A 22125-nucleotide genomic window follows, 5' to 3' on the forward strand; every position below is an offset into this window, starting at 1 on the left:
TTACACCTGATTAAATATCCATGTTTAACGCACCATACTGTACTTACATAATCATGCATCTTTGTTTTTCAAATAGCCTGCTTTCTTCTGCATTCAGTCAATCATGGATTCTCACAGCTTTCTGTAAAAACAAAAACATATTTTTTATAGTCCTTTATGTCTCACACATCTGATGTAGAACTATTGACTACTATTCACCTTGGACCAGATAAACCTATGGTTGGACCCCACCCAGTGGAAGAAATGTGGAAGTACATGAAATGATTGCAAATTCTATCACATCTTCTAATTCCTTGATGACCTCCAAACACATAAAAAATTATAATCAAGATCATGTCTGTTTGACTGCAACATGTTTCTGTGTTTAAACAGTTTAACTATTAAGAGGTTAGCAATATGGTGTCAATGAGTTAGAGGTCATAATTACCACAACAATATAATTTTTGCAGGGAAAGGTTTTCTAGATAGATAAAGATAAAGAAAAGGGCATAGACAAAAAAATCTAATTTTTAAATAAGCATGTTGTGTATACATTAAAAAAATGATACAAACAAACACATTACAACAGAAACTTAAAAAGAAAAGGCCAATAGGAAACTGAAAGAGGATAAAGGCGTATTTGTTTTGAACATCTCTTGCCATATATATATATGCCATATATATTTATTTTATTATAAAAGTTATTTCTGCATGACTTTGACTAAAACCTGCCAAAAAAATATTCACTGGAAAAATTATGCTTGCATTTGTTCATCTTTTTTTTTTTTTTTACATTGAGTCAGTATACAACAAGACAAGGTTGTCTTTGTGCTGAGTCTGAGAGCTTGTGGTGTGAGTGTGTGTGTTTTGACGGTCTGAGAGCTCTGGCTGGAAACAGAAGCTTCTTGAGAAGCTGGCCTGATGCTTGGCTCCTTTCATTCCTCTCCTGGTTCACGGTCAAAATCAGTGAAAAACGCTCTTGTTAACTCCAACATTTGGATGAGAGATTCCAAGCTGTGAAGACATTCAGCTGGTCAACAGTTCACTGCTCACACTGCAGGTGAGTCTCCTTTCTGATACTCTTTATAAACATTACTCATTAACTGAGCTAAAATCAATGCAAATAGCTAGAGCATCAATTGCTTAACCTTTCTATATAAATACACGTGTTTTGTTGCTGTATCATTCATGAATGTGCTTACTATTACAACTTAAAGTCACAACATTCATTTGACCTTTTATAGGCATGCGGTTTGTGATCCTTTTGGCTCTTCTGAGTGGTAAGTCAGACATTTCTCTGAGTCAGTACTGGCTAATGGATGCTTTATTATGTTGATTACTTTAGATCAAGTAACACTGTTTCTGTTAAACACACCAAAACAGAGTAATTCAGTTTGGTTACCTAAAATAAATATACATTTACCCTGCATTTACATCATCTACAAACATCCCATAACAATTGAGTCTGTTCAGGGGTTTTAGCCGCCCCGTTTGTGAAGGAAGAGGATGCAAAGCGTTTCATCAGGCTGAAGAGACAGTCAGGATACTGGGATCCACACCACTCCCAGAATCAGTGGGGCTACACCATTCAGGAGCAGGTAACACTGCACTGTTTGAGCGTTATGTACAGTCAGTGACATTTGATCAGGAGGCATTTTTTTTACCAAATATCTCTCTTCATTAGGCAAACGAGTACTGGACAGCCATACGAACAGATGCTCAGTACTACATGGACATGAGTCACCTGATGTTTGACCGCTCTGTGGCTACGTGAGTGAGAACTTCTGCAGCAAAGCATCTGCCAACTGGTGGACATTTTTTCATTTAAAAAAAACAGTACACCTTTAGTGTATATCGAAAATATATATATATATATATATATATATATATATTACTAAAATATTTAGATTAAAAATTTAAGCTCAATCAATTTAGATTTTTTTTTTTGTTGTTGTAAGGTCCCCTACTGCTGAAACTGCTTTTGTGCCTAAACAGAGAAGTCTTTCTTTACCTGGTGATACAACTTGCTTTCAAAACCTTCATTACGAAGCATTTTTTTATTGATTAACTCTTTGTTGTGGTTATTTTTCAGGGAAAACAACAGACTGTATATGGAGATGCTGCGCAATGCTCAAGCTCACCTGGATAGCCATACGGGGGGGACATAGATAGAAACCTATGAGAGAAAGCAGAGACATTAAGAGATCTCAATCTAGACAGAATACAAACAATGTCTATATTAGAACTCAGACATAGGCATTGTTTTATCAGGAATATATATCCTGCACATATTGCAAACATCAACAATTACCTACTTTTATGAAGGGAGGTGTCAGTTAAATTTCACTTGATCTGTAACAAAACGATATTCACCTTGAAATAACTACTGTTAAGATTGAGACGTGTATACAAATCAGGAATTTGATGAACTAACAATGATTCACATGATTCATATACATCCATTTTAAACACATGTTCAGTTTATGGATAAAGAGCAATGCCTGTAGTAACACCAATTATTCAATAAAGATTGAAATCAAAGCAACATAATTTGTGTTTTCATCATTTGAATTTAAAAATGTTTGTGTGTTTTGGATTATGTTAAAGTACAAAAGTGGAGAAACTGTTCATTTGGTGGAAATTAGGGGGAAAAACCATGTTATTCCTATAAGAGGAAGTTTTCAATATCTTATGGAATTACCACTGGGTGGCGCTGTCACTTCACTTTTTTAATCTAGCTGTTACTTTTCTCCTTGAGCTTTTACTAGTTTGACACTTCATTATAGACTTTGTTTTCATTGAATGGCACAGATATAGATGCACCTTAAATGACAACAATAAAAGCATAATGTATTTAAAACACTTTTATTAGTGTGATAAAATATAAACAATATGAACACTAAGCTGGAAGTGTCTGAAACGTAAAGAAGTTGAGATGCATTACCCTTTAAATACTGCTACTGCAGTTAGGTTAACTAACTGCAGTGACCATAAATATTGCAAAATATGAGGAGGCTAAGAAAGACAAAGACAGAAATGAACAAGACAACAGTTAAGTGTTCACAGACAACAAGGGTACAGTATGGTGGATGTTCTTATGTAAGCTAAACTCAAATAGTTTACAAACCTGTAGATTGTTGTTGAATTTCTTGAGAATGCACACAGCCACTTACAAGCTGTTTGTACTTTTACATTTGAAATAATTAGTATAATTAAACAATACAAAGATGTAACTGTTAGAGGTCATTTGTGCTTCATATATGTGGAAACAAGAACAAACCCAGACCCCCTTTATTACAATGACAGACTGTAAGGAAAAGAGCTGCAGCCTGGTTGAAGAAAGTTGATCACAGAAAGTACAGCGGATAAAAAGAAATGAGAAACATCTAACTGTCATGGAGAAGTCACCTAAGTGCATAAATAAATCCTATAATAAAATCTGTAGTTGTTTTTCTTAAAATCTTTAAAGCCATTTTTCTTATTTCATTTAATTTACGCTGACATGTCTTCTTTACTGGCCAGCAGGTGTGATCCAGTGCACTGATAGCAGCATGCTACTTCAAGCCATTGTGTATACAATATGAAATGTTATAACAGTCTGAAATGCAACACGAGCTGCACCAAGTTCACTAAGATTGTCTTTCTCATTTTATAAACAGAATGAAATGTGGCTGTAATCATTTGAAGTATGCTCAAATGTTCGTGGAAGTTATATACTCATTAAGTTTATGATGTACAGAACATATCAAACATTGGGTCTAGAGAATAAATGAAGCAACTTCAACTGAAGGAGACATTGTTCTATAAAGATCACCTGCAGTGACTTCCTCTTGCTCAGAGGTAACAAATACAGGTATCTGGTATTAGTGAGTACAGCAGTAAATATTTTGACCTGATGCTTATATTTATCAACCCCAGCTTGCAAACATCACCAATCAGTGTTTTTCCTCTATAACATGTTTTTTTATTGCACTGTTATCGGCCAATACTCAAATCGAGGTATTGGAATCGGTAAAGGGAAGGAGAAAAAGGTATTAGAAAGTCTTCATTGACAAATGTTCAGGAGGTTCTTGAAGGAGGATCATTAGTTGTTTGTCAAAGGGATATATTATTGCTACTAGGTTGAAGGGGGCTCCTCACTTGCAGTCGGAGGAGGGATTTTCAAAAAGTTCTGCAGAGCTGGAGTGAAGATGAGGACAGTGCCCAGTATTGACACAGTGAGAAAAGCCCAGAGAAAGATCCTGTCTAACACCTGGGCCACAAACTTCCAGTCCTGTACCACCTGGGAAAATAGGAGAAAACAACATGTTTAAAAATGAAGCATTTCAAGACTTTCAATAATTAGTTAAATCCCTTTCCTAAACCCACCTCACGGATGAAATGTTCCTTGCGGATATGCTTGCTGATGTAACGCACTGAGGAGATAGCCTTGTCCAGCATGGTCGCCCAGGCCTCCTCCTCCTTCCCGTCGGTGGTCGTCTGTGTGTGTGCGCCGCTGTTCCCCCTTTGGCCTCCTCTTTTACCTCCAGAGCGGGACTTCAGCTCAGGGCTCTCAGGGGCCAGCTCTGGGTAGTGGTAGCGATCGGTGTGTCCGCGCATGCACAGCAACCTCGGCAGTTTCTGAAGGAAGAGACTGCGCACCCACGGGGACATGGGGTGATAGGTGGCCGAGGAGCGGTGGTGCACGTTGATGACGAAGACTGTGACGATGATGGAGAGTGTGACAAAGATCATAATGAAGAGGAGGTACTCTCCAATAAGGGGGATCACCTTGGAGGACGAGGGGATGATTTCTTCTATGACCAGCAGGAAGACAGTGAGCGACACGAGGACAGAGGTAGAGAGTGACAGCTTCTCTCCTTCGTCTGAGGGAAGGTAAAACACCAGGACGGTCAGGAAGGACAACCCCAAACATGGGATGATGAGGAAGAGTGTGTAGAACAGAGGCAGCCTCTTCAGAATGAAAGAATATGTGATAAAGGGGTAGGAGTACATGTCGTCCTTCCTGTTCCCTCTGGCACCGGTGGCATTGAGGATCTCCCACTCCCCGTTGTCGAAGAAGTCCTTCCTGTCTACCTGTTTGTCGATCAGAATCAGGTCCACCATGTTACCATCGTACGTCCAGGAGCCAAACTTCATGGTGCAGTTCTGGCGGTCAAAGGGAAAGAAGGTGACGTCCATAGTACAGGCAGATTTGTAACTAGCAGGTGGTGTCCAGGTGATGGCGCCGTTGTACCTGACAATGGCTTTGGTCATTAGAGAGCCCTCAAACCGTCCATCAGCGCTGAAAAAACATGCAGAAAAATCCAAATAAAGTTTCCATTTTTACAATATCCAACAGGTGGTTGTTATGATGTGATGTTAATGCATCCTCCTTGTTTTACTTATATTCAAATATTAAAAACATCGAAGTACTCGAGAAGGGGATATACACAATGCATTTTTAACATTCTTATTGTTATTCTAATTCTTTTTTTATATCTAAAAAAGCTAAAGATAATTTGCCAACTACAACTGATTGGACTAAATAAGAGCATATCCGTATTACATAACCTTTATTTTAGACTGAGAGATAAAGGCTATGTTTAGTGTATTGATATTTGTTAAACAACAGCAGTTTCTTGCTCATTTGAGCAGTCTTACTTCTCATAGAGGACGATGTCTGGGAGCCAGATATTTTCAGAGGGAACTCTGATAGAAGTGATCCCTCCGTATTTCTCTGGATTCCATCGCAGCTTGTAATCAATCCACTCCTGTTCAACAACACAGGACACAGTATGAATATCATTTACGACTCACAAGACAAAATAATACTGAATTCTCTGTATTGTGGATGGAAAGACGTTCAACGTTTCACAAGTTATCTGCCCTTGTAATAATATTATAAAATAAATACTCAAATAAAACCCCCTTTTCTTTCTGGCCCCCTTTTTGGGAGTTATATTTTGGAGGAAATAGCACACAACTGGCTATTGCGCTATTGACTATACAACTCACTACCAACTAGCTGTTTTATTGTCTGTTTATAGAGCAGTTTAAAAATACTTTTCAAAGATTGATCACCATGTTATCAGACAAACAGAAACAAGTGCTTGTCAGGAACTGCTACTGATCTAAAATTACAGAATGTAAAATTAATAATATTATTTATGTGAAACAAATATTCACTGTTTGCAGAATACAAATATGAATTTGTGTCTTTTTTATTTGCCCGTGGGCACAAAATGGTACGATCTGACCATGCACAGTATCCTCAGGTTGCTTCTTTCTTCTCACCTGACAAAGCCAAACATTAGTTGTCATCAGCTGGTTCTTCTCATCCTAAAAGAGATAAAACAACAGACACACGACGTATACTTTAAAAAACAAGTGAAGAAATGAGGTAAATGAGGTTTTTGAGGTTGAAAGTGATGTAACATGTTTACGTCTGATCTCTGATCGTGGTGCCTGCATTATGATGTCAGATCCGATTAGACGACTACATGAGAAGGTTGGCTGACAGTAAAACTAAATCATCCTTTTCCTTTTTCCATGAATTCAGACGGAATCTCATTTACCTGTCAGTGCCATAAACAAGCATCGGAAACATGAAACCAGAGTGGGTGCAGTGAACCGTGCTTGAGCAATATAAATGCAGCAAGAGATAAATAGAAGAGGACAGGCATACAGAGATGAATAGTGGTGAACACAGGTTTATTTCCACATCACTGGAGTAGAGTTTGAAAAATAAGGGAAATGGGACTTGAGAGAAACACAAAGATGTAGCTCTTCAAGACCAGGCCCTAGCTGTCACACTGAGTTGGATGTTTCGGTGATCACGTTAAGCAGAGGTGAACCATAATCTAATACAGAGCCCTGCAACAGCGTCAGACTCAGGGGACATGCATAGTGAAGCTAAGCTGCTGTTATCTCTCTTTCCCGCCCTCTTTTCCAAAATAAGAGGGAGCATCAACCTAAATCTTTCCTCCCTGCAGAGCCTTGAGAGTTCTCATATTTTGTGTTATCAGCCGTGCATGCCTTATAGGTGGAAGGATGAAGAGTTAAAACCAAACTAGATGAATATTTCAAGCTGAGAAGAGCGGCTCTTCCATTAGCTTCCTGCTTTTTCTCCTTTGGAACACCTAAAGCATCCAAACCTATCACAGGCAATCCCTGAAATATTAAAGGAACACTTCAGAGACAGAGAGACTGCATGGTAGGAGTGTTTCTGATCTATTTCAGGACCATGGAAAGCTCCACACTGTAACGCTACAAACAGCTTATTGGGTTTCAGCACCAAGGACAGCAACTCTGTTGAGCACTAACACATACAAAGATTCAACCACAACTAATGTTGGATAATAATTCTGAAAAGGATAAATTCCCTCCAAATAAGTCTGTTCCCTTTAAATGGATAGAGTCCACCTATTAGTTGATTCTCCATTTATAGGAAAATGCAAGTCCAATACTATATTTTTTCCCCATAAAAGAAGCAAAACTAAGCATGATTCAGTTGCTCTATTAATACATTGATTTTTTCTTTGGTCTGCTTCTTATGATCTTAAGCCCACTGTTATACCTTATATCCATTAATATTTAAATAATGGTAACAGATTGTGTACATTGTGTTTATTTGAATAAATAAAGATAAAGGTTAAAGGATTCATCTAACTACTTTGCTTCTTACTTAGTCTGAAACTAAAAGAAGAATACATGCTGACCATGTGACATTTACATTCAACAACCTGAAGCTGCTTGTACTCAGCTAAATGTATTTTTAAGAAAACAATATGACATGATTCACATGAAGCTTTTTATACTTGTATACTTGAGATCAATGATCTATTTGACTGAACCGTTCTGTTCCCTAAACCACTGAGGGTAGGACTTATTTTGTGAAGTTTGAGCGGTTCATGGGAAACTATAGGTAAACTATTTGACAATTGCTTGTGGTGATGGATCAACTAGTGGGGTAGGACATTTTTTAGTCACTGTGAGAGTTTAGTCAAGGTAAAGGCAAAGCTAAATGCTCAGTTGTGTGGGTGCTATCAAAAACAGTTTGGAAATCAATCAAATAAAGAGGGATGTTCAGTGATGTGTGTTTGTGTTTGTAGGTATGTTCTCACCACGTCAACCAGCTGGGAGATCTTGAGCCCGAAGCGTACTCTGATGGTGTCGTTGTTGTGTTGGATGGGTCTGACCCAGCGCTGGTAACCTTGGAAAAGGTTCTTCAAGAGTGCATCCTCCATCTCCGCCAAGGACACAAACTCATTTGGAGCTGAAACAAAAAGGAGGTAAGTGGTCTAACATCAGTTCATCACAAGGATGTTTGCAAACTGTGAATAAATACAGAACAAACAGACCAAAAAATATCTACTACAGCCACTTAGCAGTGACAATCTGAGGCTTACAATTATAACATTCATATAACTAATGTTGATCACCTTCTCCAATAAATGTTCTTAAAAACATCATAAAACATTATAGTACAGTCTAAGACAGCTACCCCAAATATTCATATTAAATTTGCTTTCAATTTCATCTTTTTTGTAAGATGATCTGATGATTAAAACGTTTGAAATGTTTTTACACCATGGGCAATACCCCTAAAAAAGGGGTTAGGGTTAGTGTTAGGGGGTTTTTGTATTCTGATTATTCTACAGACCACTGACTGAGGTATCCTTCATTTCTAGTTTTACAGAGTAAGAGATTCATCTTCTTTAGACTTATCCAACTGACTATACAATATACGGTGCTTAACTGGGTTGTAACTCAACAGAATAACAAAAAAACAAAACAAATGCCTTTAATTGAAGCTTCAATCCATGATAATGTGTGTTAATAAGAAGCCCTCCTCCTGACAACAGTAGTCATAACTTAAGTCCAGCAGCTGAAAGCTGAATGTTTTGTAGATGCGTATGACTACGGGACACGATTAGGAGAGAAATACAGCTGTGCACTTGATGCAGAGATGACAGAGATCCTATCACAGTGTCCAGTAGCTGAGAACACAGCACAGCCTGAGGCAATCTGTTGTCTCTGGAGGTACAGACAGTATTATTGACAATGAGGGACAGGTATCATGTCAGACACGGGAGGCTTTCAAGCGCTAGACTCTATGTTTGTGGTGAGGAAGTGTTTGGACCTTTAACCTGCAGATGGTTTCTTCTCTGGTTGTGCATCTGTCTGACATCATCATGGATGAATACATGTACAAGTACACGCCAACATTACAGCGCCCACTGCAATTAGCTTCAAGACATTTCAATCCCACTGGATCTCTTCTGTCTGTGTTTCAGTGACTCAGTAAGAGGCGCAGAGCTTAAAAGACATCTGACACTCATTAGTGTTCATGTGTGTGTGTCGGTTATTTCTATATAACATTGCTGTTTTGGCGTAAGTAATGAATGTGTAGGTTGTAGTTAGGGGTGGCGAGCACCTCGGAGATGGTGCTGAGGAGCAGATTTAAATCTGTATCCGACATGAGTGTTGCACCACATGGTCTGTCTCTGATGCTCGCGTTGACTTTTCTTTTTTTTTTTTTTTCCAAACAAGACGATACTGTGGCATACACTAAAATATATTTATATCATAAATAAGTCAGTGTTCTTACCGGGAATGGCGGCGAGGGCAAGCGACCAGGACACGGAGCAGACGAGGAAGAGGAAAATCGTTAACTTCATGGTGTTGTTGTCCTCGAGCTCCGACTGAGCGCGCATGCAGCCTCCTGCTACTGTGGGCTGTTACTCTGGAGAGGACACTGCATCGAGATTCGCATCAGTGGGAACGCTATAAAAATGCGGAAAACAAGCCCCTTTGTAGTTTCAAAATGGACCGGGACACGTTTTGACGGCGCATGTGGCCGGTTTTCAATGCATTTGCTCCGGTCAAGGCGTCACGGGGAGCGCTGGTCAGCGGAGCGGTGCCGCGGTGGAAGAGGAAGAGCAGGAAGAGGAGGAGGAGGAGGAGAGAGGGGGAGGGTTGTCCGGGAGGGGCTGAGGCGTGGTGCAAGTTGAATTCTTACCTCTACGGTTCATGCGTAGGAATTGAAGTATTACATATCATAACGGCTATTTGAAAAAAGCCTGTCATAATATTCCTGATCTTGGTATGAAAATACTCTGTAAGTTATGACAAATTATTTTTTAAATGTTGACAGTACATGCCCTTTTTTTTTTGTTTGTTTTTTTGTACAAGTCCTAGAGAATATTGGCTATCATTAAATATTCCCACCGTTTAATTGTTTTCGCTTAAGGATTAAAGAAACCGTATGTGTGAACAAATCCATCTCATTCCCAGCGGTGCATTAAGACGTCATTGTCGCAGCTTGTCCGCTGGAGGGCGCTAATGGAAGCAGCAGCCCCGGACGTCATTTTAAGAGGAGATCATCCGTTTTGACAGAAAGGCCTTTTCTTCTATTATTTTTAAGACACCCTGCGGACATGTTTTAAGGCGTTATCTCCATGATACAATCATAGAAAACCCATATCATTCCATTATGGCAGCTTAATGGAAACAGATTACTGGAACAAAACATGAGAAAATTAGGTTCCGCTGTACAATGACGTACATTTTCAGGCAGGATTTGAAGAAATTCTATCATTCAACCATAAAATTGCTCTTGTTGAAAAGATTGGGCACACTTAGATGATTTAAAGAGAGGTTTGAGTCACATGTAGAACTCAATCACTTCAAACACTTCAAAAAAGAAATTGACCTTGAACGTGCCCGTACAGAGGAACCCCACTCAAGCAAACACAAATACCACTTCTGTGTATGTTTCTGTGTAGTGCACCGTGTCACTTCCTAACAATTACAAGCTGCAATTACAAAGAGTTTCTCCGTCCGAAAGGATTCAAGGACACTGAAACAGTACGCACTCTACAATGCGCCATGCCATGTTTCCAGCATCAGTCAGCCATGCCAGCATTGACTTTCCAAGGATGTTTGTGATCACGTGTTGCTCCTTAATGAAGAGTACATGTGAGAGCAGTGACCAGCAGTTTGCAAAGACTTGTGGGGACATCATCAATGACCGGTGTGAGCTTATTTGTGAGCTGCTGCTGTCAGTGCAGCAGGTTGAGCAACAATATCATTAACTGGGTCAAACTTTAATCATGTTTTTTACAAGCTAAACGCTACATGGAATACTTTAAGAGTTCTTGTCATAAAGGCAACAACTAAAGGAAAGAGAAGACACAGAGAAAATCAAAGAGTCAACAAGTAATGTGTACAAAAGACAAGACAAACACTACAGGAGGTCTGACTCACACAAAAATAAGACAGATAGACAGAATAAGAGCAAGAACATGAGGGCTGAGAGGAACATAAACTCATTAACATCCCACCAAACAAACACACACTGATGGCCATGGCAGCGCTGTCTTATAAATCACAGCTGAGAACAACAACACTTTAGATGAGAGCTGTGCGTCGTGTGCTGCCAACTGACTTCTTATAATGTGTGGAAAATTTTGTTGAGGTGAGAAACAAGCTGTTGGTGGAAGGTTTGAACAGTTTCGTGTCTTCAAGCTTGGCACCCTGTATGAATTTAAAGATAATGGCGCTCAGAATTGTTTTTAACAAGGTCACAAGAAAACACACGTACTGTACGTGCTAAGAGGTTCAATATCAGGAGCATAGAAACAATATAACCTGTTGTTTCTCAAGGTTTTTGTCCAATGTAAACATGAATCATGCTTGGTGTTGATGTTTTTGCTCCCTATCACCAATATTGCATGTAGCCAAAAGTATGTGGACGACAACACTTGTACAAACGCTAAAACTCCATGTAATTTCAAAACCATGCAGAGGTCAAATATTATTTTCAAAGCCTCAACTCATTTAAAAAGGAGTTCCAATATATTTGCTCCAGTTGAGCTCATTGTCGTTCACCATATTTACACAGCTGCCATTTTCTTCAAGGTATATCAAGGTTAGAAATCTGAATAATAGTTATAATTGTATCACTTCCTGGTTGATCAGCAGCTGAAAAGATATTGAAAGTGAAAATATAAAGTGACATGGGGCTATATTTTATTACCTTAGCGAACCATTAGACAAAAGCTAATGTAGCTCGGTAACATAACTCTTAGCTAGAAATCTACTCTCCTTTGCACATGGCGCAAGACTATCCAACAGTACTGTGAGCATCAGTCACAGAAAGTTAACAGACATATTAGCTACACAGTGGACATTAGCAATGATCTTAAGGTATCAAACGTTTTTGTCAGATATGTTGTTATTTGGCATTGTTCATTTCTTTCTTTGTAAGAAACTTGAACCAGCTCTTTTGATCTGACATGAAGCAATTGCGAGGTTACTCAGGAGGCCTGCATAGTGCTGTTTGCTTAGCCATTCGTTGGTACTTGCCTCCAGTCCTAGCAAAACTGTTGACAACAAGGTCCGTGGATGATCTTAATGGGACACTGTTTATAAGAAAAGAGTTCATGTACAGTTTTCTGAAATTACAGCTTTTGATTGAGGCCCACCCAAGACATGAAACGCTGGTGATCAATAGCAACCTACAGTGTCTATGATTTGGTTGAAACAGCTGTGCTATGGGACTACGTGTAGGTTTTCACAGATATAGAAGCATAAACATGAAAGACACAAACTAAAGACATGCAGACTCCATGCAGCACATGCATATATTCTGCAGCTAACACATCTCCTCTTTTGTAATTTTTTCCCCCGTTTTCTCTCTACTCTCTTCCTCCCTTCTCCTCTGTCAGCCACACACACCCTCTCTCTCTTATCCACTCTTTCCTCCTCCTCCATGAGTTGAAGTGACGGGGATAACGGGAGGCTGATTATCACAATGAAATTATCCTGATTTTCTGCTCCACTTGGAGCCGTGGGGCGGGCAGCTGCTGCCTCTGAGATCGTCCCGTCCGCCTCGCCTCTAATCATTCGGAAACACAAATTCTCGCGGGCTGGAAACCTGCCGGTCCCTTCCCAGACGACAGTGGGCAGCTGCACAGTGTGTGTGCGTGTTTTATGTGTGAGATAATGTGTGTGTAAGTGGAAAAAAAAGTAAAGGGAGAATACATTTTCTGCATCTGTGTGGGTGTGTTTAGGAAATATTGAAGCTTGTTTGTGTGTTAGTGTTGTTTTTGTTTTCTTGAGCTCATAATTAAAGGCTGCATAATTTGGCTTGGTGCAGAAATATTTAATAAATGAGTGGAAACAGGCCTGTCTCCTGTGGGTCTAATCTTAATCTGTTTGTTTTTTTTCGAGGATTAAAAAACTGGTGATGAAGACAGAGGACAGATACAGTCAAAGGAAATAAAATCTCACACACGCTTTGAAAGAAGTCACAAAGTCAGTGGTCCCACACATGCTAGTGCTATTAGCCCACTAATGCTACCACCAGCACTTTAAGTGAAAATCTGTATTCTGTATACTTTGGGGTATCAGCGGGATTCAATGTAGCTTTCAGGGCATGCAAACAAATTTCAAAATTAGTAAAACTTCTAAGTGATCTGATGCAAAAAAAATCCCCACTCATCAATAATGCAAGAATACTTATTAGATATTTCAAACATCAAACATTACCATAGAAGTTCAGAGAGACATAGCTACAGTATAAAGACTAGATCAGAGGACAAATGTCACAACAAATGTCACAGCAAATCTCTCTCTGTTGTCAAAACTTACAACAGAGAGAGATTGACATGGCAATGAGGCAAGTGACTACTTGAGCCCAGTGCATTATGTGATAGATGACGTTGTGGGTCAGATGTCAATGACAGCGGAGTTAAATATCAGCCAGTGCTGTGGAAAGTTTGTAGCAGACGTACTCACAAAATATTTATTGGCCTCAAACATGATACATCACTCTGATTTCTCTTTTGTTTGTTATTGTTTTGTCTTGATGACATGATCTGAAGAGAAAGTCACTGATTGTTTGAAACTCAAGCTCTGAGGGCTGATAATAATCTAACCTGTGTGTGTGTGTGTGTGTGTGTGTGTGTGTGTGTGTGTGTGTGTGTGTGTGTGTGTGTGTGTGTGTGTGTGTGTGTGTGTGTGTGTGTGTGTGTGTGTGTGTGTGTGTGTGTGTGTGTGTGTGTGTGTGTGTGTGTGTGTGTGTGTGTTTTGTTTAACTCATTCATGAAGTGGCATTGGTGGCGAGAGGGGCTGAATAATTGCTTAATTTATTAATACATAACAGTTTCATTTGCAGCTTTACAACAGGATTAATGTTTTTCGTTTCAAAGGACATAGTTCAACTAATGTTGGGTAGATTGCCTTTTCATTGCATATTTTAATTGTGATCTCTGACTCATCTCATCTGACCTCATAATGAGGTTGGATTTTTTTTTTTGCTCATTGTGGAACTGTTACCAATCTCCTGTTTTAATTTGTCGAACTACTGTGGATTAAAGGCAAATACACAACACACTAATGAAATGATCTGCCTCCACTTTACTTTTAGTTCAGATCCAAAAAGAACATTTTAACATGCATTCAGCATGGTTAAATTGTTAAATGGTTCAATTTGGTGACTTCAGCATTTACCTGAAAGTCCAAGTAACTACTAAAAACAACAACTACAAAAAAAATAACAACAACTTGTGTCTAGGCTCCTTGTCTTTTTAAAGGGGGCATTTTCTTAATCAGAATCAGAATCAGCTTTATTGGCCAGGTATGCTTACACACACAAGGAATTTAACTTCGGTGAACTGTGCTCTCCTATGTACAAGTATAACATTAAATATCAACAATAAACACAATACGCAAAGACTAATATGTACAAGACTGAATAATTTCAGTTACAGCCAGTAGAAACCTAAACAACAGAATATTAAAAAAAAAAAAAAACATATCAGCTTTTGTGGAATAAACACAAGAATAAAGGACTGCTCAAACTAGACGCCCCCTGTTAGCAAATGTCTGCTAACTAACTTGGTCACTTTATAATCTTGTTATTTTGTCAGGTAGATATAAAGTATCAGTGTTGATATGTATAATTGTACCCTCTGGCATGTAAAGTATGTATGCACTGGCACACATTATTGATGACATGTCTGTGTATGAATGTATATATGTGTGTGTGTGTGTGTGTGTGTGTGTGTGTGTGCCTGTTTAAGTGTCTTTGTGTGTGCATGTGGGCGTGTGTGTGTCTGTCACAACACTTCAGTTTAGAGCTACGTTGGAGAAAAATGAATGGAATCTGGCACATGGAGGATGTTGTCATCAGATGTGAGTCAGCTGCGCTTTGTGTTTCTCATTTGTATTTGCGCATATATGCATGAGTGTTGCTATGTATGTGTATGAATTTATGAATTTATATGTGCGGTTCTGATGTGCTCATATGCAAAATGATGACTCCACCTGTTTCGGTTAATTAAGAAATGTGTATGCATTTAAATCTGCATTTGCATATTTTTTCTCTATTTGCTTTATCGGCCTGCACATGCTGTGTATTTATAAATATGTCTGCATGTCTATGTGTGGGTGGATATGTATATCTGCTTATAGACGTGTGTATGTGTGCTCAACTGATGTAGTTACTCCTTAGGGATTTTGCACCCTGGGGTGTCAACAGAGAGGATGGCTGGGTCTGCATTACGTCTCTCTGTGTCGGAGCCTGTGAGGAGTTCACAGGGCTTACTGTCCCAGGAGAAACCAGTCTCCGTTTCTCATCTTGAGTCAGAGAAAGTTGTGTAACCTTCAACTGCCTCTGGACAAGACAGGCAGATAATGAGGCACCTTCTGTCACGCACCCACATCACATGCACATAAAGCCTCAGCTTTAGAAAATACTTGAATATTATTTGATATATTATAAATAACCGTTTTCCTTAAATAAGATAATAGAAACCAATGTTATGAGTAAATGTGTGATTGAATGATACCAATTAGTTTTTTTCTGTCCACATTTTCACATTTACAAAAGAACAGGTTTGCCATGTTAAAGGTCACATATTATGCAAAATACACTTTGCCATGTTTTTCAAACCCTAACATGTGTCGCTAGCCTGGCTATATACCCCCCTAATTATGAGAAACGGTCATCCTCTCCTTTTTTGGCCTGCTCCACTTTTCAGAAAATCTGTGCTGAAACAGGCCGTCTAGAGATTTTCCCTTTGTGACATCACAAACATAAGTAATCCCTCTTATGGGTGACACTCCCACAGCTAGTTGTTTGTTCTGCCCTCTGAGTCTGCCTTCACCATGCTCAGCATGGTGCAAGAAAGCCAGAGCCAAGGGGCGTGGTCGAGCACAGCTCACTTGCATTTAAAGCTATCGACCCAGAAGCAGCCTGAGCAGGGCTGGGGTTTATAGGCATGCTAAAATACAGGATTGGAGTAGATTTTTGGCAAAAAAAACTTCACGGATATGATTTGGGGAGTTCTTAGACTTATTTAAACTTGTTGAAAAGGTGGATTAATGTGACCTTTAAGACATTGCTCTTTCTTATGCACATGATCTCGCAGGTTAGAGGGCTCAATTAGGTGTTGTTCAAGCCGAGGTATTTAAACCATCGCAGATTTAGGGAATCTGAGAGTATATATTGTAGAATTCATATTATATATTTACCTGTGTTACTATTTAAAGAAGATGTACTTCAAGAGAGGTTTCTTTTGACATTTCACTGATGTTCTTTAACTGACTTATTTAGAAGATTGTCAACGAGTGCTGAGTGCAAACTGTCAACAACATCTCTTCACACATTCAATTTATTTGGCGTGGGGCATCTTCTGAAATATAAGCTACAACATGTTGAAACACAAGGACTTTGTTGAGACAAAATCGATTGGGTTGTTGCCTGTTGCTTAAGTATATCAGCAGGAGTTGTGAATTTCTCTGTGTCCGTTTTAGTCCATACCTACTGATAGGGAGTGTTTGCGTGTCAGGGCGCACAGGTGATGTGATTTTGCAGGGTTCTGCTCTGTTGCGTTCCAGCTGCTGTCAGAGGTGCTGAAACAGCACCCACAGGGCTGATCTCTGCTGTTGCTGTCCAAGGTGCTGATCCTCAACCTACAGAGCATGTGTCCTAGAGCCTGAGGGGTTGCATGTGTTCCTATAAAGACAATTTACATTAGATATGGTTTTGAAAAAAAAGTTGTACCTAAAAAAGAAAATGCAGTTTTGTTTTGATTTTTTATATTTGTAGTTTATTCTTTTTAGAAAAGAATATTGTAAAATTACCGAGAAAAGGGAGAGACCTCAACATTAAATACAATAAGCTTATTTGCATTCTTTTCAATACTGAGATGTGAAGGTTGATACCACTACCAATAAGTCTTATCACAACTAACATTTTCAATAATGGCAATAATCAAAAGCACATTTTTCATGATCATGCTTACATTCTTCATGGATAAAGTATACAGATGTGTAATGCCCATGAAGGCTGAGGAGGCACATTTGATTTTCGTATATTTTATTTTATTAGTATTAACTTCATAAGTAAAATACTTTTATGAATCACATAAACATAAAATAACTGAAATAAACATACCTCTTGCTTTGGCGCACTGTTTCTACATAAGTTGTGGGGTGAAGTTGGTTCAAATTGAGCAGCAACCTCAGAAGCTGAAACACGAAGCAAACTTGAAAGTGCCAACATGGCAGTACATCCACAACATTATACACACTCTATTTGCTTTTTCTCTCCGATAAATAAACAACTCCAGTCTGCTAAAACCACAAATTCAGTCCCTTTCTGTTGGAAACAAGATGTTCCACAATCTAATCATCAAGCTAATTAATTACCCTTGGGCATTGGACTGTATAACTCTGGTAACTTTGCATTTGCAAGATCCCTCCCTTCTTCCAGCTCCACCCTGCGTCTGATTTTGAAAACTTTGAGCTTAAAGCTGAACACAAAGACACTAAGTTAAACTCTATCAGTGTCCTGCTACTGTGAAAAACAGAGCACCAATCCCTTTTCAAAACATCTAAGATGAAATGAAATTGGCTACAGACATTTGCTTGTACGTGAGAAGTAGGGTAAATGAGTTTGCTGTATAGGAAGTAGGGTAGTTATAATTCAAATGAATAATCATCCTGCAGTCTCTTTTTTTGTATTCTATTTGTGTTTTATGAAACGGGGGGTCAATGAGAAGGTTATATTTCATGCTTTGCTTCAGGGCCCTGCATGATCCTTTGTGTGTTTATCTTGGCTATAAATGCTACTGCTTATCAACATTTCTAACATGTGGACACAACTGTGGAATGGTCACAGTTGGTTGAGTGTTGGTTTTACGGCTGTACGTTGTTCCCTGTTCAATTTGTCCCTTCTCCCCTTCTGTTGCTTTTGAGTCCTGTAGGTGAATTCACTGATTCTACAAGGTTCACCTGGCCCCTTTGTTTAAAGAGCCCAGCGCTGACTTCAGAAGTCAGAGGCTTTAGGAGTGGGGACAGCTTCGTCCTGTTGCCAGTCATTTAGGGATGTGTGTTATGTTGAGTTTTGTTAAGCTGGTCTTCAGTTGATATTTGTTTCATGATTTAGTTCTTTCTCCTGTTAGTTAGGTTTATACAGTTTTTTGCAAGTGTTGTCTATGTCTGTAGGAGCATCATTCTGCTCCAGTGCAGTCATTCAGTGAGTACAGTTACACAGTTGCTGGGCTGGAAGAGAAGTAGAAAAACATTTTGGCTTTAGATGCTATTCTCAGCTCTAGCTTCAATCTCAAACTAGCCTCGAATAATACATTATAACCAGCAAAAAATGTCAACCCAAATTTGAGCACATTTTTAAAAATGGTGGCGCACACTTAGCTTGCCACTGCTTACACCTTACACATCATTGTACTTGTAGGCACTGCCAAGAACAGCCACCAGGAGAAGCCAGCTCTTCAGGCAGCACAAAGTTAGGAATTTATTCCTTTAACTGATTACATTCACCACCATCAACACAAACTGGATATCCACATACTGTATGCATGTTAAAAATTCTCTTAAGCAAGATTACATTACATCGCATCACATACATTTAATTAAATCAAAGTAGATTACCTGTCATTAATATGTATTGCATTATATCAAAATAGATTATTTCACTTAGATTAGACTGAGGTAGATAGATGACATCACATTGAAGTGATTCAATTATATTCAATTAGTTTTCATTATGAAGAGACAAGCTTTGCTGGATAATTGATGTTGCAGGATGAGCTTCCTGTTTATGAGAAGAAGATGTGTGTTTCATGTCATAGGAGATAGAAGTACTGATGGTGAGTTTTTACTGCTGACTCAGCGTTCATACAATAAGCAATAAGTTGAGTCAGCATGCATACTAATAAACAGTGAGAAGCGCAGGTTGTGATTGCTTTCACACAAATAATAAAGATATGAAAAACAATTGCTGCTGGATCAGGATTCTTTCCAATAAGCTTGTGGGCTATTTCAGTTTAAATCTGGTCCATCTTCATCACACTGATGTTATTGACTGTTACATTTCATCAATTATGTGTCTAAAATAAAAAGCCATAGTACAGTTTAATTAAAGACATTTAAAATCATCCTACACAAATGTGGCTTTTACAAATACATCTACAGAGTTAAATAAAAACTTAAACCAAACATTTAACTGTTATACTGATAAACTGCTGCAAATGACGATAGTAAGTCTGAAATCTGATTCATTCTGCAGTACTTCTGTCTATGTGTGCACTTCACCTTTGAAGATGTACTGCAAAAACAATAATTTGAAATCAGTACACTACACTTGGCAGGCTTATGTTTTAATGACTGGGAGGAACAACCTGTTTGTAATCCTGATTTGTAATCCTGATTTATTTATTTATTTTTTTTATCATTTTTTATCAAGTTTTAACGTTACCACTACACCCTCCTGGAATGTTTACAATATAAACCCTTTTAGTTGGGGAAATTGAATTTCATCTCCAAGGGCCCTAAATAAAGCATTGTAAAAATGAAACCAAAGAAAGTAAAAGTAAATCAATTAAGACTTCCTTCTCCCAAGCAACATTTTACAGCGCCTCCTGGGGGATTCCAAGGCATTCCCAGGCGGGATATATAATCCCTTCAGCAAACTCTGTTTCTACCCCACGGTCTTCTCCCAGTTGGGTGTGACTGCAAAACCTCCAAAGGGAGGCGTCCAGGTGGCATCCTTATCAGATGCATGAAGCCCTTCAACTGACTCCTTTCGATGAAAAGAAGTAGCAGCTCCACACCCGGCTGTATGCCGACGATGCGGACATAGCTCCCATTTTGTTCATACAGGGACCTCATCTAAACTCTTGGAGAAAGACTGGACTAGGAGAGAGTCCAGTCCTTCTCCAAGAGTTGAGCTCAACTCTATATTGACGGTATAGCGCTTCACCTTCTTCACTAAGTCTGGATCCTTCCATGCCAGAGAGGTGACCTTCCAGGTACCAAGAACAAGTCTGCACAATCTGGGATTAGCAAACCCAAGCCCCCGCCCCCAATTTAGCATGCATGTTCCTACCGTCTACCAACTTTTCCTCATTTGTTTCAAATGTTGGTGTGTATAAGATAACTTGTGTCTGCTCGGTTTTCTTAAATCATTTGAGCTCTCGGTAGGTTGTCTCTCTACAAGCACAAACACTGGAGCTCCAGCTCAGCAGGTGTTAGCAGGCCTGCTTGATGTTGTGGCAGGTTGCAAAGCAGGTTGCATACTGAAGGTCTTCATTTTTGTCACATTCTTCTTGCAGTTATGTTTTAATTTTCTTGAAAAAGACAAACATAATAAAACATCGTAATCATCACACATATTTCTAATAGTTAACAAAACAATAAAGTAATGTTTGCTTTAAACCTTTGTTGCTCCACCAAAATGTTGATTTTCATTCTAAAACAATGTTTCCTCATCCATGTATAAATATTCATCAGAGAGTAAAATTAGAAGCTTGCTCTTTGTGAGCGTGAGTGTGGGTGTGTGTTTGTGCAGTATTCTACTGCAAGAAGCAACCATTTATGTTCATGAGAGTACACTGTATGTGTGTACGTGTGTGTGTGTGTGTACTCAGTAGGCTCCCATTGGAATGAATTATTTAGAGAGGAGTCTCCTTTACTTATCCACGGTCGACTGGCTGCAGGCACATACCGTTCTGCTCCCAACGACACAAGAGACTACCCTAATTCACCATCCACCCTTCTGCGATATGCCCCCATCTCACCCTCCAGCCCCATCCTTACTTTTCCCAGCATGCTTTGATGGTCCACCGCAGATGTCCCCTCCTTGCAGCCTTGCTTCTTGGTAAAGCGGGGTGCAAAAACTACTTTAGCCACACAGAGTGGGGGAAGACAGAGAGAGACAGAGGAAAGAGGACATAATGGACAAGAATGAGCTATTTTATATCATAAAACTAGCATTTCCAAAATGATGGGGGGGGGGGGGGGGCAGATAAAATATGCAACATAATAATCTTTTTTTTTTAAAGGAAACAACAATGAACAAGACAAAAAGCACGAGAATTGATACCACAGACTACCATGCTGTGACAAGTCTATCATCCTGGTGTCCTGCTATCTTGAAGCTGGATTCTAGCAGTCGCGTCAAGACTGAAGAATTGTGTAAAATATTCATCCATGGGGCTGGCTTAATAATGTATTATCCCTCAATTTAGCACCCTGAGCTCGCTGCTTTGCTCCAGCTGCCACAAAGTACTTGAAGTCCAATCATTCAAGAACCATCCACAGCTTTAAAATATCAAACTTAAACCATGACAAATTGAGATTAAAGTGGCTGCCACTTTCGAGAAGCAGCCAATTTTTTTTGTCTGTCTTAAAATATGTTATAAGTTACATATCAAATGTCAAAGACAAATGTGTTTGTTGAGGAGAAATTGTAGCCAGATTGTAAAAGAATGCAGCTTTAAAGCAATACAAACAATGCCAGGCTTTTTTCCTGTTTAAGGGGCAATACACAAAGTTAAGGGAGAGTCAGATATGAAAATTGTATGAATATTTTCCAAGTATAGATGGTTCACTGGCTGATCTTTGCACTACATTGCAGCTAGGCACTAGTATGACCCTGTCTTGTTGCAGACTGAGACTGATGGGATACTATGTGTGGCTGTTGTATGGCTGCTGCATCACAATATTATAACCAGACTCCATCCATCCCATAATCCCCATGAAGTGAGATGCATGCTGCTGAGTGCACTTATGGACCCACATGAACATGCTAACAATCTGTCACTGTCTCGTCTCTGTAACTCTCACTTTCTC

General features: G+C 39.1%; 2 protein-coding genes across 2 annotated transcripts; one reads left to right on the forward strand and one right to left on the reverse strand.

Moving 5' to 3' along the window:
• The first annotated feature begins 910 nt into the window (after positions 1–910).
• On the forward strand, positions 911–2689 carry LOC136179957 (uncharacterized protein C3orf85-like). Its single transcript, XM_065958854.1, has 5 exons — positions 911–1039; positions 1224–1259; positions 1453–1577; positions 1664–1749; positions 2072–2689. The coding sequence occupies exons 2-5, from the start codon at positions 1226–1228 to the stop codon at positions 2145–2147; spliced, it is 321 nt and encodes a 106-aa protein (XP_065814926.1). The 5' UTR covers positions 911–1039; positions 1224–1225; the 3' UTR covers positions 2148–2689.
• Positions 2690–2828: 139 nt separating this feature from the next.
• Positions 2829–9918, reverse strand: LOC109986466 (neuronal acetylcholine receptor subunit non-alpha-2). Its single transcript, XM_065958853.1, has 6 exons — positions 9572–9918; positions 8085–8236; positions 6256–6300; positions 5623–5732; positions 4348–5263; positions 2829–4261 (listed from the first exon to the last, which is right to left on the reverse strand). Exons 1-6 carry the CDS (start codon positions 9675–9677, stop codon positions 4097–4099), a joined length of 1494 nt encoding a protein of 497 aa, XP_065814925.1. The 5' UTR covers positions 9678–9918; the 3' UTR covers positions 2829–4096.
• Positions 9919–22125: the final 12207 nt, after the last annotated feature.

Source organism: Labrus bergylta, chromosome 9 (genome assembly GCF_963930695.1).
Source record: "Labrus bergylta chromosome 9, fLabBer1.1, whole genome shotgun sequence".
Taxonomy (NCBI): domain Eukaryota; kingdom Metazoa; phylum Chordata; class Actinopteri; order Labriformes; family Labridae; genus Labrus; species Labrus bergylta.

Coding starts and splice junctions, on each gene's coding strand:
- LOC136179957 (XM_065958854.1), top strand. CDS start 1,226: ATGCGGTTTGTGATCCTTTTGGCTCTTCTGAGTG. Junction 1,260..1,452: donor CCTTTTGGCTCTTCTGAGTG/GTAAGTCAGACA, acceptor GAGTCTGTTCAG/GGGTTTTAGCCGCCCCGTTT. Junction 1,750..2,071: donor TTTGACCGCTCTGTGGCTAC/GTGAGTGAGAAC, acceptor GTTATTTTTCAG/GGAAAACAACAGACTGTATA.
- LOC109986466 (XM_065958853.1), bottom strand. CDS start 9,677: ATGCGCGCTCAGTCGGAGCTCGAGGACAACAACACCATGAAGTTAACG. Junction 5,264..5,622: donor GACATCGTCCTCTATGAGAA/GTAAGACTGCTC, acceptor ATGTTTTTTCAG/CGCTGATGGACGGTTTGAGG. Junction 4,262..4,347: donor AGGAACATTTCATCCGTGAG/GTGGGTTTAGGA, acceptor CTATTTTCCCAG/GTGGTACAGGACTGGAAGTT.